The sequence below is a fragment of the Pteropus medius genome, unplaced genomic scaffold (genome assembly GCF_902729225.1).
Source record: "Pteropus medius unplaced genomic scaffold, Ma_sr-lr_union100, whole genome shotgun sequence".
Lineage (NCBI taxonomy): Eukaryota > Metazoa > Chordata > Mammalia > Chiroptera > Pteropodidae > Pteropus > Pteropus medius.
The window spans coordinates 3,661,649-3,676,108 of NW_024349224.1; the positions used below are offsets into that span (position 1 = coordinate 3,661,649).

Consider the following 14,460-nt stretch of genomic DNA (forward strand, 5'->3'; position numbering starts at 1 on the left):
GAGTTAGGAGACTCGAGAAGCCCCACCTCGCGCTCCAGAGGCCTCCTGGGGGCTCCAGGCCACCTGCCTCTGCCCCGGGAAGGGGCACGCACACCCTTCACCCACAACGAGGTGGCCGTGGTCTGTGGGGCTGCTCTTCTCTGGTGGACCGATGACAGTGCTGTCTGTCACAAGCAGCCTGGCTCACGGCCACCCTGCTCGGCAGGGCACACGCACTGGACCCTGGCAGCAGACCCAGGGCCTGTCCCCAGGCCAGGAGCTGCTGGCAGAGGCGGCCCCAGCTGCCGGGTGGTCAGAGGCACACCACAGCCCTTTGGCCGCTCCTGTTATGGACACTCGGCTGTGCGGCGTGGCCGGTTGGTGGCGTGGTGACAGGCTAGACGCGTGGCAGGTGGTGGCATGGGGACCAGTGGCCAGGCAGGAAGGCAGAGGCCCTGAGCAGGGCTGAGGGCAGGCAGCGGCTGGGGACGCCACCTGAGGCCGTGCACGGTGGTGAAGTGGTGAAGGCACCGCCACCCGGCCGGGGCTGGGACTGGCCGTCCTGTATCGCCGGGGAAGGGGAGGGGATGGGAGGGCCGGGAAGGAGAGGTGGGCCCCAGAGAGAGGCTCACGGCACGGCACGCTGGCGGTGCCCGGCGGGGCGCCGAGTGCTCTGCGTCAGGCGCCTGTTCCCCGCCAGGCGGTGCTGTCCTTCCCGTGCTCGGGGAGGAGACTGGGGCATGGACGGGGCCACACGGTGCAGCGTGGGGGAGCCAGGGCTTCACATCAGACCCTCACCCGAGTCACTCAGCTTCTCCAGGCCTCGGTTTCCTCGTGACTAAAGTGGGGTGACGTCGGCGCCTGCTCACGGGGTGCGAGCGTTGAGCGACGCACCTGACCCACTGAGCCGAGCACTTGGCACGCGTCAGGCGCTCGCTCGAGAAATGCGGGTTATTGTTATCGCAGGTTCCTTATATTCGTGACCTTAGTTGCTACCCCCCCTCCCGCCCCCCGCCGTTGCCCCTCCCTCCCCGGCCCCAGTGGCCCTTCCTCCCGTTTCCAGTGTACATTTCCAGTGTACGGACTCCTTTGAACACTAGTAGGAAAATTCTAGTCACACCGACGACCGCGAGCTCTCAAAGCCCCGTGGCCCGCCCAGCCCCGGACAGGCGGCCTTGCGTCAGGCCATCTAATAAGAACGCAGAAATCCCAAAGGTGGTGATTAGGGAGGATTCTGGGTAATGCTCAACTTTGCTGTTTTCTGTTGGCATTCGCCATTTTCCTCCGTGCCCAGAAATCAACATTCCAGAAACGCCAGCCTTTGAGTAGGGCCCGGGGTCCAGTGTGGGGTGGAGGGGCGCCCGGTGGGCTCTGAGCCTGTGACTTCATTCATCCCCACCAGGTGCTTGCCCTGCCTGGTGTCTCCCCTTCCTCCCCACACCCCTGTCCCACCTGTCGGAACCGGCCTGATGGCTCAGGGCAGGGGTGGGAGGAGGGGACCTCAACTTTGAGCTCTTTAAACCTCGGAGTAAACGTGGTCCACATTCTCCTGGGGGAGGGGCCTTGCGGTACGTGGTGGATGTCTTGCATTTTCATGATTCTGTGCTAGTTTGATATGCGTTATATTTTTTAAAGCCTCAACTAAGACATCACACCTGTGACTTCACTGATTTTATTGCCCATGGTAGGGCTGGATTTAAAGAAAGGGAGAGAGAGATAGCACCAGTGTAAATAAGTGTTAAGTGCTCATGGCAGCCCAGGAGGGGCCAGTACTGGGGCAAGCTGGGGCAACAGCGTGTGGATGCCGACAGCCTGCTGGGGTGACAGCCCGCTGGGGTGATAGCCCGCTGGGGGGACAGCCCGCTGGGGTGACAGCCTGCTGGGGGGACAGCCCGCTGGGGTGACAGCCCAGGAAGGAGACTTTGCTGGCCGCTGTGCCAAACCCATTTTTGGGGGTCCTTTGCACCCTGAAGGGTCTAGGGCCCGAGGCTCGGAGGAGGGGACCGTGGTGGCTCCAGACCCACCTGCGAAGCTTTGCCATCCCACTCCCTGCCCTCCGTCTACCTTCTGATAAGCAGACCCTCAAGTCCAGAAGGCAAGTGGGGCCGGGGTCCCCGGGATGTGGGGCAGAGGCCAGGATGTGCGGTTAGGGGCCCAGCGCTGACCTCTCCAGCAGATACGGACGGAGAATCTGAAGGATTTCGACTGCTGCCGCACATCTCCGGGTCTCGAAGGCCTGGTCCTTGTGGGGCAGACACACACAGGCCAGCGCTGCAGGCCGCGGCCCTCGGAGCCGCGTTCCTCCTCTCAGCTCGTGCCACTGGGCTGGGTGGTACTTGTGAAGGTGGCCACAGCGTAGCAGGTGGCAGAAGCCTTCTCCCTCTGGCTTCCAAGCTTGGGAATCTTGGGCTCGGATTTACGGGGACGATGGCTTGGTCCCGGGGGTGGTGGGAGTCAGGGCTTTTGGTTGCACTTAACGGAAGCCCAACCTGGATTTCCGTAAGCAATGAGGACGATTTAGTGGCTTATGTCACTGTCCCAACCCCAGGAAAGGCAGGTGAGGGAAGACCTGGCCTTGGGGTTCATCCTACAGACATTTAGTGCGTGCTTACTTGTGCGTCAGGCACCGTTCCGGAGCAAAAGAGACTCAGGCCCCTGCCCTCTGCTTGTAGAGATGACTGGGCCTGAGGCCTTGAACCAACGGCCTCTCCTGGGTGCTGGCCTCTGTCTCTGTCCCCCTGGGAGATCCCTCCTGGAGCCCGCTGTCTCCAGCACCTAGATTAGATACAGTCTGGGCACCAGAGAAGACTTCTTTCCTGCCAGCTCCAGGAGAAGGACCCCTGGGGGCAACCCCCATCAGCTTAGCTGCGGCCCAGGGACAGGTGTTGGGCAGGCAGAGCCCACGGTCCCCATTGGGTAACGTGTCACCAAGACCCTCTCTGTCCCTTTCCCGATGGTCACTTGTGTGGCACGGGCTTGCGCTCGTCATAGGCTGTGGTCGGGGCAGTATTCTGGGCACCGTCGGCCGCTGTGCTCTGGGCAGAGTGGGCTCTGGAGGCCAGAGAAGGCCCGGGGGGCGGAAGGAACTAAGGTCCAGAGGTTACAGTTGGAGATGGGGACGCGAGGCCCGGAGAGTGGGTGGCGCTGCTTTTCCTCCCATTCGCGTGACTCCTGGGTCTGCCCGCTGCTCGGTGTGGGGCTGGACTCTCAGACGCTCTGTGCTTGAGGGGGCCGTGGACAGCCTCTCGGCCTGCCGCCCCGTTCTGGGACGAGGAGCCAGGGCGGAAGGTTCTAACCCAGCCGTGTGCTTTTTCTTCTCTAGCCTCACGTCCTCGTTCAGTGGGTTATTGTGCGGGCTTTTGTTAAACTAGGCTTTCTCATGTGACCCAAGCGTCACATGAATGTCCTCGTCTTAAAAACAGTTCCCATAAGGCTGAAGTTTCCGACACCCATTTCCCATCCACCTCTATTCCCCACCGCCCCCTCCCCCGGGATGGCCGTGGGTACCGTGTGATCTCACAGTGCAGGTGCGAGTTGCTGTGCTCTTTGCCGTACACGTAGCATCATCCACGTGGTGCGCCTCTGCGTGGCAGTGTTTACAGATCTGCCTGGTTCCGCTGAACCCCTGCATGACGTCCCCTGCATGACGTCCCCTGCATGGACATGGCAGTTTTCTCCGATGGGCATTCAGCACATTTCTGAGTGACTGTCAACTGCCCTGAACCCGGACGTGCCTCCCTGTGCGCACGTGTGAGTGTGGTCCCGGGTGGACGCTGAGGCCGGAAGTCGCTGGGCAGTAGGCTTTTGCGAGGATGAGTGTGTATGTGTTGGGGAGGGGGGTTCTGAGTGCATGAGAAGCACGGTGCCACAGGAGGGGGACAGAGCTCAGACCCAGTGCTCCCCACCTGTGCCTCAGACGCCCACCTACTCCTCGCTAACTCCGCTTGATCACCTAAATCCCCATTTTACAGAAGAGTGAAATGAAAGGGGGCTGGAGGGGTTACGTCAGGCGTCTGCTGGCCCCCACTGCCCAGCGGGTGGGCGGGCGCCCTGACTCCCAGGCCTGGCAGGTCAGGGTAGAGCGTGCCCACACGCGACCGCGGGCGCTGGCTCTCGGCGAGGCTGGCCCGGCCACCTGCACAGCGCGCTGGGGGAGAGAGCTGGCCAGGAGTTTCCCGGGGCAGCTCCAGGCAGACGGCTTGGACGCTTGGACAGAAGGGGTGCCGGGCGGCCGGGTCCTGCCTCCCGCCTCTCCCCTCCCCGGGCTGCCCCAGCCCTGGGCGTTCCTGCAGTCCGTGAGGTGGGCTGTGTGCTGTGGGCACCAGGAGTTCCCTTGGAAACCCGTGGCACCAACATCTGTTAGCTCTTAGGAAGATTGACAGAGGACGGCTGGGACGGGCGGGGGACACGAAGCCCAGGGGTACTAAGTTGCAGAGACAAAGAGGAGAAACCCCAACCGAACCCAGCCCGCTCCCCAAGGCCCTGCTTTGATGTGGTTTCCCGTCCCCGGAGGCCTTATAAGGCATCGTGCCTGCGATTCAGGGCTCCAGGCTGGTGCTGGCTGCACACTCGGCGCCCGGAGGAGCTGGCCTCACTTCCTGGGGCCTGGTGCGGGGCGAGGAAGGGCTGTGCTGGGTCGCAGGAGGGGCAAGTCCGGGCCCTGTGGCCTGTGGGGCCCCCAGGCTCAGCCACAGGGCGGGGCGCAGCCTGGCACCAGGCTTGGGAGGGGCGGGCAGGAGGGCTGGGGACCCAGGCAGCCTTTGATTGAACTTGGAGCAGAGGCTGAGGCGGCCTGTCTCGGAGGCCAGAGGAGAGGAGGCCTGGGACCGGGGACAGAGGGGTGGCTGAGTAGATGGAGGAAGCGGTCCAGTGAGGTCACTGTGAATCAGGCCACACACCGGGCTTCTTACGGGGCAGGGCGAAGGATGTGGGCTCTGCAGCCAGGAGGTCGGCCTGCAGTCCTGGGTCTGACTCTGACTGGCTGTGCGACCTTGGGCCGGTCCTTACCCTCTGAGCCTCAGCTTTCTCATCCGTAGAGTTGGGGTAGTAATGGTGCTACCTCACGAGGACCATGCACAGAGCCAGGCAGGACGGGGCCATGTTTCTAGGTGCCTGGGGGAGCATCTTGGGCCTGGCGAGCCTTTCGGCTTCTCCCAGCCGTGCTCTGATGGCCCCCGACAATAACAGCAGCAGTGACAGCAGCCCCCGATGTCTGGAGTCCCAGTCATGGTGTCAGGCACAGCCAAGCACTTTATACTCAGTGGCTCACCTGATCCTCACAGCCACCCGAGGATGTCGTGACTGCTGTCCTCCGTGTGCGTGTGTGTGTGCGTGCGTGTGTGCGCGCGTGTGTGCGTGAGTGTGTGCGTGTGTACCTTGGAGATAAAGCTCCCTCACCCGGGTGACATAGCCCGTGTGAGGCAGAGCTGAGGTCTGAACCGCGGCCTGACCCGCCCGAGTTCCACGCCTGCGCCCTGGGCAGCGAGGCTGCCGGTGGGGCTCGTGGTGGTCGAGGCACCTTGCAGACAGGGCTCCCAGCCAGGGCTCGGCCAAGGCCCAAACCTAGTGGGTAAGGGCCGTGGAGGCCTTGGAGACCTGATGGGCGTACTTGGCCTCTGCCCCACTCGGCTGCTTTTCTGGCACTTCTTTAAGTGTGACCTTTGGTCCCTGGCGAGTGCCACCTTGGCCACCTCTGTCCCTGTGCCCGCAGGAGCCCCGATTCTACCGTACAAGCTCAGGTAGGGCATCAAAGATGCTGGCCCCGCCCTTCACTGGCTGGTGACCTGGAGCCTGTCACTGGCCTCTCGGAGCCCCCTCCTCGTTTGGGGACAGAGCTAGTGGGAGCCCTTTCTCCAGAGGGTCCTGTGTGAGGCCCGTCGGTCAGGGCCTCAGACACCGTGAGCGTGGGGTAGGCGACGTGAGTGGCTGTCATTAGCATTATTTTCCTGTCTCGTATGGTCCTTGAGGGTTGGGGATCCCCTCCTTTGAAGAAAAAAACTAGGAACAATTATACGTCTCACTTTGCAATTGGCAGGGCATTTTTACAAGCATCCATTCCTCGAGAGGTGGAAAGAGCTGGGCTATCGCGACGAGTAAGGGACTTAATGCATAGGAAGTGCCCAGCACGGTGCCTGGCACGTGAGCAGCGCACCGCGTCAGCCGTCACATTGTGGGGGTTTATCGGCGTGCCCATTTTACAGACAGGCAGACTGAGGGTCTGAGAATGCCATGGCTGGCCCTGGGTCCAAGGGCAAGGGGACCTAGCACGTCAAGGCGTGGGGACCACAGGCCCCGGCCCGTCTGGCCCTGGGGAGGAAATGGGTTTTCACGGGAGTCAGGCGTCTGCCCCGCACGCTGTGTCGGCAGGCCGTGGTGCTGCAGAGGGCTCGAAGTGCTACGCAGAGCAGGGCATGGTGTAGCGGGAAGAGACTGACCCCAGAACGTGCCAGGACCCTGCATCAGTGAGCAGGTGCCACCCCTTTCATGTGTCAGAGAGCTCGGTCCTCCCGGCTGACAGCTCTTCTCAGAGAGCGTTAAAGCCAGCATCCCAGTGATGGCCGTGGGCGTGTTTACCGCGCTGAGGCTTCGTTACAGGGTCCCAGAGGGCTGCTTTGTCGGTGGCGACGTCTGGGGTCTTTAAACTCCTCCACGTGTGCCGGTGGAAAGACTAAGACGAGTGCTCTGAAGCCTTTGTGTGGCGGATCCTGCCAGACTTGCCGGCAGTGGTCGGGGCAGCGGCCGAGGTCAGCGCCGGGCCCCCAGGACCTCGGAACGCAGAGGTCTGTGGCTCTCTTGAAGACGGTCACCTGCTCCTGTGAGGAAGGGCTGCCCGCCAGGCTTTCGGCGGAGGCGGCAGCCGTCTTCTCGGGCATGAAAGGCTGGCTTTAATTGGCTGCCGGGGCGTCCCAGCCATCTCGCGATGCCACCTGGGCGCTTTCCTTTGCTGTCACCGTCCCGCAGCTCCCCTGTCAGCTCCGGCTCTGTTAACACAAACTGCCAGTTTACAAGCCCAGGAAATGTTCCGTGATTGTGATAACTGGCGGCGGAGGAGAGAGAAGCCACCCCGACTGGAGAGAGAACGGAGCCCGGTTTTGAAGTCAACGGGACTCCAGGTGTCTGAATGACCACCTGTGAACGCCCTGTGAGGAGGAGGGCGCAAGGCCCCCGAGCAACGCAAAGGAAAAAAGAGCACGGCCAGGACCCGCCTGAGCCCGCCGGACGCTACCCGTTTCTCTGAAAAGCAAAACAGCAGAGCAGGACACTTACCCCAGCTGTGTCCAGTTGGCAAGGTCAGCTGTACAAAGCATTTTTTAAATTTAAAGCTTACTTTTTTTTTGCTAATCAAGATGACCACTGTTTTTTCTTTTAAGCATCTGAGGTACAGGATTTTTTCGAATATAAATTTTCAAGGTGCTTTTTCTTCTCCTTTTCGCTTTTTTTCAGTAAAGAGAAGTGAGTGACAGCTTTTTTTTTTTTTAATCACTCGTCATTTTGTGGTTTGAGAAGCACGGCCATAGTGTAACTGTGGGCATCGAGAGAGAGAAGGTGGTATCCCTCAAACCTCCCCGCCAGTGAGGAGCGATTCCCAAAGTGGGTTCCTCGGAACACGAACCCCATGGCATGCTTGTGAGAGATAAAACGCTGCTCTAAATAGCTCTGAGGAATGCAGTGTAAGCTGCTACATTATTTGGGTATCTGCAGCGTCCGTTCCCATAGCAAGTCCTGCAGTAAGGGACCCTAAAAAATTTTTTTAATCTTTTCTTCAATTAAAAAAATAAATAAAGTTTATTTTGTCTGATGTAAGCATAAAAAAACAAAACAAGAACAAAAAAACCATCCTTTTTGATCACAGAATGCTTCTTGGCAGAATACCAGGAAACACAGCACACGATACGACAAGCGCTAGTCTGGCCTCTTCCCTGGAGCCATCCTGCTGGGTGGGGTCAGGTGGATGAGACCTTTGTCGACATCCCAGAAATATCCCAGCCCATGAACCGACCAACCACACTCCCCTGGCCAACTGGGACCAGCTCTGCCGTATGGGAGGAGAGGCCAGACATCTATGAGTCACGTGTGGGGACAGGCAAGGAGCATGTAGGGATCATTGATCGGACGGCGTGTGTGTGGGGAGGCGTGGCAGGCATGCCTGAAGCCAGAGCGTGTGAGTTCCTAACTCCTGTGCGGAGGAGCTCGGGTTTGTGTTCGGGGGGCGGGCGGCGGGGTGGTGGACCATGCCAGGCCCTCTTTATAAACCCATCGAGATGGCCCGCCTGAGACCCTGTGCTGGGGGAAGGACCCAAGTTGAGATCTCTTGTTGGGGTGACAGGGGAGGCTCGCCGGGCCCGACCCCATCGAGGTGGCTCAGCACGGCACATGAGGAGAGTTGTTTCCTGAGCTTGTGTTTGTCTTTTTCGGGCATGGAAGGTGGAAGTGCGGTCTGGTGTGGTGCGTCACAGTGGGCTGTAGACTGAGAAAACTTACTTCCTGGAAAGCAGTGTGGAGATGAGCTATTCCACTGTGGCAGGATGTACCTCAGCTGACCTAAATTCCCATCGGGAGAGTCAGGACGGGGGCCCTGCTCCCTTGCGAGCAGCCAGGCACATGTCTGTGGGGTGCCAGATTCCTCCCTGAGCCCAGTACTTCTGTAATAACCCTGTTTGTCTTCCTCTAGGAGCTCGTGGGCGAAGTTTTCAGAGAAACGCTCAGCGAGGAGGAACAGGAAGACTTTCAGCTGGAAGGTACTGGAATCCATTGTGCTTCTCCCAGGGGCCACTGAAGTGGGGATGGGGCTGTCTGGTCTACCGCACGTCCCGAGTACCCTGCAGAAAATTCGCACACCAGGCAGGGGATCGGACCCTGCCTCTTGGTGAGGGTGAGGGGTGCGGTGAGGAGCAACTGTGAAGTGTGGCTTCATGGGTTCAAGTCCTGGGTGGAGCCAGACCGCTTGGGTGCCCATGCTGGCCCCACTCTGTGTCAGCTGTGGGACCTTGGACAGGTCGTTGCCCCTCAGCTTCTCTGTTGGGAGGGGATCATCGCGGCTACTCGCAGGCTCCCCAGTGTCAGGCAGGTGGAAAACACTGCCTGGAGGAGGCATTATGCTCCCCAAACTCTCCATTCGTGTCGCTCACCTGGAGCACAAGTGTGTGCATGCACATGTACACGCACACATGCAGCACATGCACACACACGCAACACATGCACACGTGCCCACATGCTCACGTGCACACACACATGCGACATGTGCACACATGCCCACATGCTCACACATATGCTGCCACATGCAACACATGCACCGCGTGCCCACGTATCGCACACACATGTGACACACATGCCCACATGCTCACATACACGTGACACATGCACACATGCCCACATGCTCACGCTCACGCACACGCACACCCCTCTCTGTAGCTTTCATACTTCTTTCTCGAGGGGAACCTCAAAGTCGTAGAACGAATCGGGACACTAGGTGGGGGGGCAGCTGCCACTGGCGTGCTGACTTGACCTTGGGGAGGCCACGTGACCCTTCCCGAGCCTTCGTTTCCACATTTGCAGACCGGGAATGAGGGCCTTCTCCCTGCATGACTCCTCAAGGTGGTGCAAGGAACGGGTGGCGCCTGAAAGTGTTTGCTCAAGGGGATGGTGCTTCCATCTTCTACTGGACGCAGAGGGGAGAAATGCTGGACTTGGGACACTGAGGCCCTCTCTGTTGAGGGCAGGGGCAGGCAGCTGGCAGGAGAGCGGGGGGCCCAAGGGTCTCTGGGAGGGATCTAGTCCTTGGGGTCCCGTGGGGGCTTGAAGGGAGAGCAGACAGTGCCAAGAGTTTCTCCAGGGGAGCCTTAGCCCCACTTGAGGACTGTGGCCACATCTGGCTCGAAAGCCGTTATAAATGTAGACTCTCAGCCTCCACGCCAGGCCCGCCGAGTCCAGGCTGTGTTTTAATAGGCCCCCAAGTGACTTGTCTGCACGTTGCACTTTGAGAAACACTGTTTTAAGAGCCACTCAGTTGCCCAGGACTTGGAGTCAGGCTGGGGACTAGCTATCAAACTTTGTTCGCTTGCAAACAGGCCTCACTCAAAGGGGAGGACTTTCATGGACAGACTGTGGGTGTCTCCCTTGAGTGTTTGCCTGCAGATCTGGTGGCTGCAACAGGGACTCCCCCAAGCCTCGGCTGTCATCCTTGGCTCCGTGGAAAAATGTCAGGACTAGGTGCTTAGAGAAGGTCTGAGGAGTCAGGTGAAGGTATGTAGGCTGTCGACCCTGGGAACTGAGGTGACTTCGGACATTGATTTCCTGGGGTTCAGCGCTCATTCCGTTTATCTATCTGTTTGTTCATTCACATGGTAACTTATTAGCAAGTTCATTGTCTTGCTCATCCATCCGTCCATGTATTCCATCCATCGGACATTCACTATCCATCCAGCCACTCACCCGGCCTCTCATCTCCCATTCATCCACCTGTCACTCACTCATCACCTACCCATCCACTAAGCCACGACCCACCCACCTGGCACTCATCCAGCCAGCCAGCTGTCGCTGCACCCATCACCCACCCATCCCTGTGCACTGCCCATTCATTCACCTGCCTACGCTTCTGTTACCCATCCGTCAGCCAGCCAGCTCTTGTCTACCACTTAGCCACCCGTAACCCCTCCCCTGCCCACCTCCTCTTCATCCATCGCTCATCCTTTAAGCCATTTGACCATCCTCCAGTTATCATCCTTCTCTCTCTCCATCTGTCTTTCTCTCTGTCCATCATTTTTTGAATCCCGGGTCACTGCCCGAAACGAGGCCCTTCTCTGTCCGTTGAAGCTCGGTCTGAAGTCACGTAACTGATTTCAGACACGACCCTGCCCGCGGGGTCTACCTCTCTCTGAAAGGGAGAGCCACCTTGTTGAGTGTCCGCATGCAGAGAATGAGCCCTGTCTCCATGAAGCAGAAAGAGCACTGGCCTAGGAGCCCGCCCTGGGTCCCCCCCAGCTCCGGCAGTGACTTGCTATGGCCCTTGGCCAGGTCTCTCCCTCTCTGGACCCCCTTGCCCTCTATAATGACGGGTGGGGACGTAGAGTAGGACTCGGTGGGTGCTGAGAGGATGTGGGCACCTCGTAGGTGGGTGAACCACTGTGGGGGTGGCACTTACAAACTTCAGTTAATGGGTGGGGGGTACATACGAGGTGCCCGACGGTCCCAGCTCAGGGGCAAAGGGTATGAGGGTGGTGGCGCTCAGTCTGGCCCTGTGGCCCACCGGCTGCGTGTCGGGCTTCGGGCCTCCTGCCTGTCCCTGATGGTGTCCAGGCACACCTGTGCCACCACCGACGAGGGGGGGAGTTGGGAGCCACCCGCCCGCCTCAGTTTCCCAACTGGGGGTTGGACTAGGCTGTCGGCGGTCAAGCATTCCAGCCCTTTCTCTGCAAACAAAAGCTTGTGCAGAAGCACAGAATGTAAAAGTTGCACCGGGTTGCGGAAGGACGCGTTACGCTCTCGACCGTGTCGTCTGTCACGTGAGCGAAGGCCCAGACGGCACCGTTTCGTCGTACGTGTGTATGCACCGTACACGCGTGTTACTGTGGAGCTGGGGGCCTCGACGGACAAAAACAGCAGCTCCGCCTATACACGGGGGAGCAGACCGAAGTTGGAGAGGGGTCCAGGAGGGCTCAGTGTAACTGGAATGCCCTGACTTCCACGAGCACGTAGTCGCGTGTTCCTCGTGAAACGAGAGACTGAAGGCAGAATTGACGAGGGAACGCGGGAAGCGACGGCAGCGGGCTGCCCCGGCTTGCGTGCCCAGTGGGGAGGCTGGGCCCGGGGACCGTCTGTGGCTCCCTGGCTGCCCGCCCCAGGTTGCGGAGCACGGCTGTGGGCGGTGGGCCACCACTCGGCCAGGCCTGGGGAGAGCAGGTGCTGCCCAGTCCTGGCCACGGAGAGGCAGCCACCTCGCCCGGAGTGGGGCTGCAGATGTCCCTCTGTGGGGCTGGGCCGAATCCTGAATCTCTCCTTTGTCTTCCTGTTGGCCAAGTTCATTGCCTCTTGGCGGGCGGGAAGGCTGTTTAAGGGAGGGAAAAAAGGCCATCTGAGGAGTGAAGATAAAAAGAAGTCTTTTAGCCATCCCAGGAGAGGATGGCTTTAGCTCCTGCGTTGTTATGTAAAGCCGGCCCTAATCCAGAGTCTTAACCGCCTTAACTGGCCAGCTGGGAGCACTAGGGATGGGAGATTAAGGCTGGGCTTGGTGCGAGGGCTGAGGGCTGCCGAGGTCCTTTTGAACTGTGGAGAGAACAAAGTAACCATCAAAAGTCCCAGGCTCAGAGCTGGCGGGGCGTGGCAGGGGCGGGACCTGTGGCTTTAGTGGAGAGAAGGGGAATGGAACCCCCCCCGCCCCCCGCTCTGCTGACCCTGCAAGGACAGGGGACCGTCAACCCCACACTTCCGTCCAGCACCCACCTGGCTTCTCAGCCTCCCCAGTGGGGCTGGATGACAGGTGGTAGCAGACAGTGGTTTGTGGTGAAAATTGGTGCCAGGCCTGAATGGCAGGTCCGTGTCACCCTGAGTGGCCCCCAGGAAGTGCTGGGTCTCGGGGTGTCCTCCCGACCCCCACAGGCTGCAGCTCTTGCTCTGTGCCCGTCGAAGGGAAAGGCCTGCGAATGGCCCCTTCTCTCCGGGTCTCCTCTCCCCCTCCCACCCAGTGCCGCCCCGGCCCCTGCCTCGCCCTCTGGCCTCCGCCCACTGACCCTCGGCATCCATGCCCAGGTGCCGATTCCTTGTCCTCCGACCTCTTTGCCTGGGGGTGGAGGCTGGCAGATGCCACCCACCTGGCGTCTTCCACAGGAGGCTGGCTCTCAGAGCCCATCCAGCCCGCTCGCCCTGCTCGGAAGGGCGCCCTCCCCGTGGGCCCAGCTGCGCTGTCCTGCCTGGTCCCCGCCTGCGTTTGGCCTGGCAGGACCCGCGGGGCATCCGCTTCCCTGGAACCTAGGGTGGACGTGCCTGGAGCGGCTGGTCCCGCCGAACGGGGCAGTGGTCCTGGGACTGAGACCCAGGGCCTGTCCCGATGTGCACGGGCCCCGAATTCTGCCTCTGCCACCAGAGTCCACAAGAGGTGTCTTCTCCCCCGGCTTTTATTCTGCCCTTCTGGGACTCTGCAGGTCAGACCCCGGTTCCAGCCAGGCTGCACCACGACTCACTGTGTGACCTCGAGCGAGCCGCTTAACTTCTCTGTGCTTCAGTTTGCTCGCTGGGGGCAGTCACAGCCTTCCTTCCTCAGGTTCCCTTGGAGACAGTGGGGTCGTTCACGTGGGCCCAGAGAACAGCGCTGGTGCTGGCTAAGTGCCCTGCGTATGTGACCTGTCACGGTACTTGTTTCATGGGTCCGTCTTCCTTGATGGAGTCGGCCAGCGTGTTTATAAGCATTTGCTAGTCCAGATCAAAGGCCTATTTTCAAAGCTTCTTTAATCCTATCGGAATTTCCGAATGGCCCCTTCCACTCTCTGTGTGGCACAGGGTCTGGCAGGCTGTAAATGCTCAATAAATACTCACTAGAAGGATGAAATGGACACTGTGAAGTCACTGAAGTCTGGTGACCCCTGCCTCAGGCCACACAGGCTGGTCCCGCGGATGCCACTCAGGGCCCAAGCTGGTCCTCCCAGGCGTGAGAGGTCAGCAGTTCACAGAGCTGAGAAGCTCCTTGGGGACCACCGTGGGGCTGGGAAGGAGGGTGGAAGTGGGCATGAGGGAGAGAGAGAGAGAGCAGAGGCCCAGAGAGGGGACGTGACCTGTCTAGGGCCACATAGCAGACCTAGATCAGAACTCAGGCCTCTAGCTCCTCATTCAGCAAGTGCTGGCTGAGCACCTGCTGCAGGTGGGGGCCCTCGTGGGCCCGGGGTCCTCAGCTATAAGCAAGGCAGGTGGGCCCTGCCATCAGACTGTCCACGTCGAGAGGCAGGTGGTGAATACACACACCGGGCAGCGAGCATGCAAGTGCCCGGCAGTGGTGCTCTGTGAGCAGGTGAAGCCCTGTGAAGGGTTGAGGGTGACCAGGCCTCTGTGGGGAGGTGACATTTTAGCTGAGATGAAGATTCCAGGAAGGAGCCAGCCACGGGCGGATGCGGAGGGAGAACATCCGGGAGGAGCGAGCAGAGCCCCGAGGTGAAGGAACTGGGGTTGAGGGAAGGAGAGGAAGGGACCCCGTGTGGAGCGAGGACAATGGGGACGAGGGCAGGGCAGCCGGCAGGGGCGAGGCCGTGTGCTCGGGGCTCGTGCTGCTGTTCAAGAGAACCCCTTGGAAAGTCCTAGTTAGCTGAACGCCAGGTTCTGACCTTCATTCGAACAAGCTGATTGTGGCTTCTGGGAAGGATGGTCTTGCAGAGGGAGGAAGGAAGCAATGAAAATAGGAGGTGACTGCGGTAACGCCATCGGGAGTCGATGGCGCTGGCCTAAGGTGACCACCGTGGGGCTGGGAAGGAGGGTGGAAGGGGGCATGAGAGAGAGAGA

General features: G+C 60.1%; 1 protein-coding gene across 2 annotated transcripts in view; it reads left to right on the forward strand.

Moving 5' to 3' along the window:
- NKD1 (NKD inhibitor of Wnt signaling pathway 1) overlaps nt 1–14,460 on the forward strand; it is a 71,672-nt gene that overhangs the window by 42,684 nt on the left and 14,528 nt on the right. For both annotated transcript variants that reach the window (XM_039880835.1, XM_039880836.1), the window contains one exon: nt 8,651–8,717. In XM_039880835.1, the coding sequence (XP_039736769.1) occupies nt 8,651–8,717 (67 nt within the window). The remainder of the gene's footprint in view (nt 1–8,650; nt 8,718–14,460) is intronic.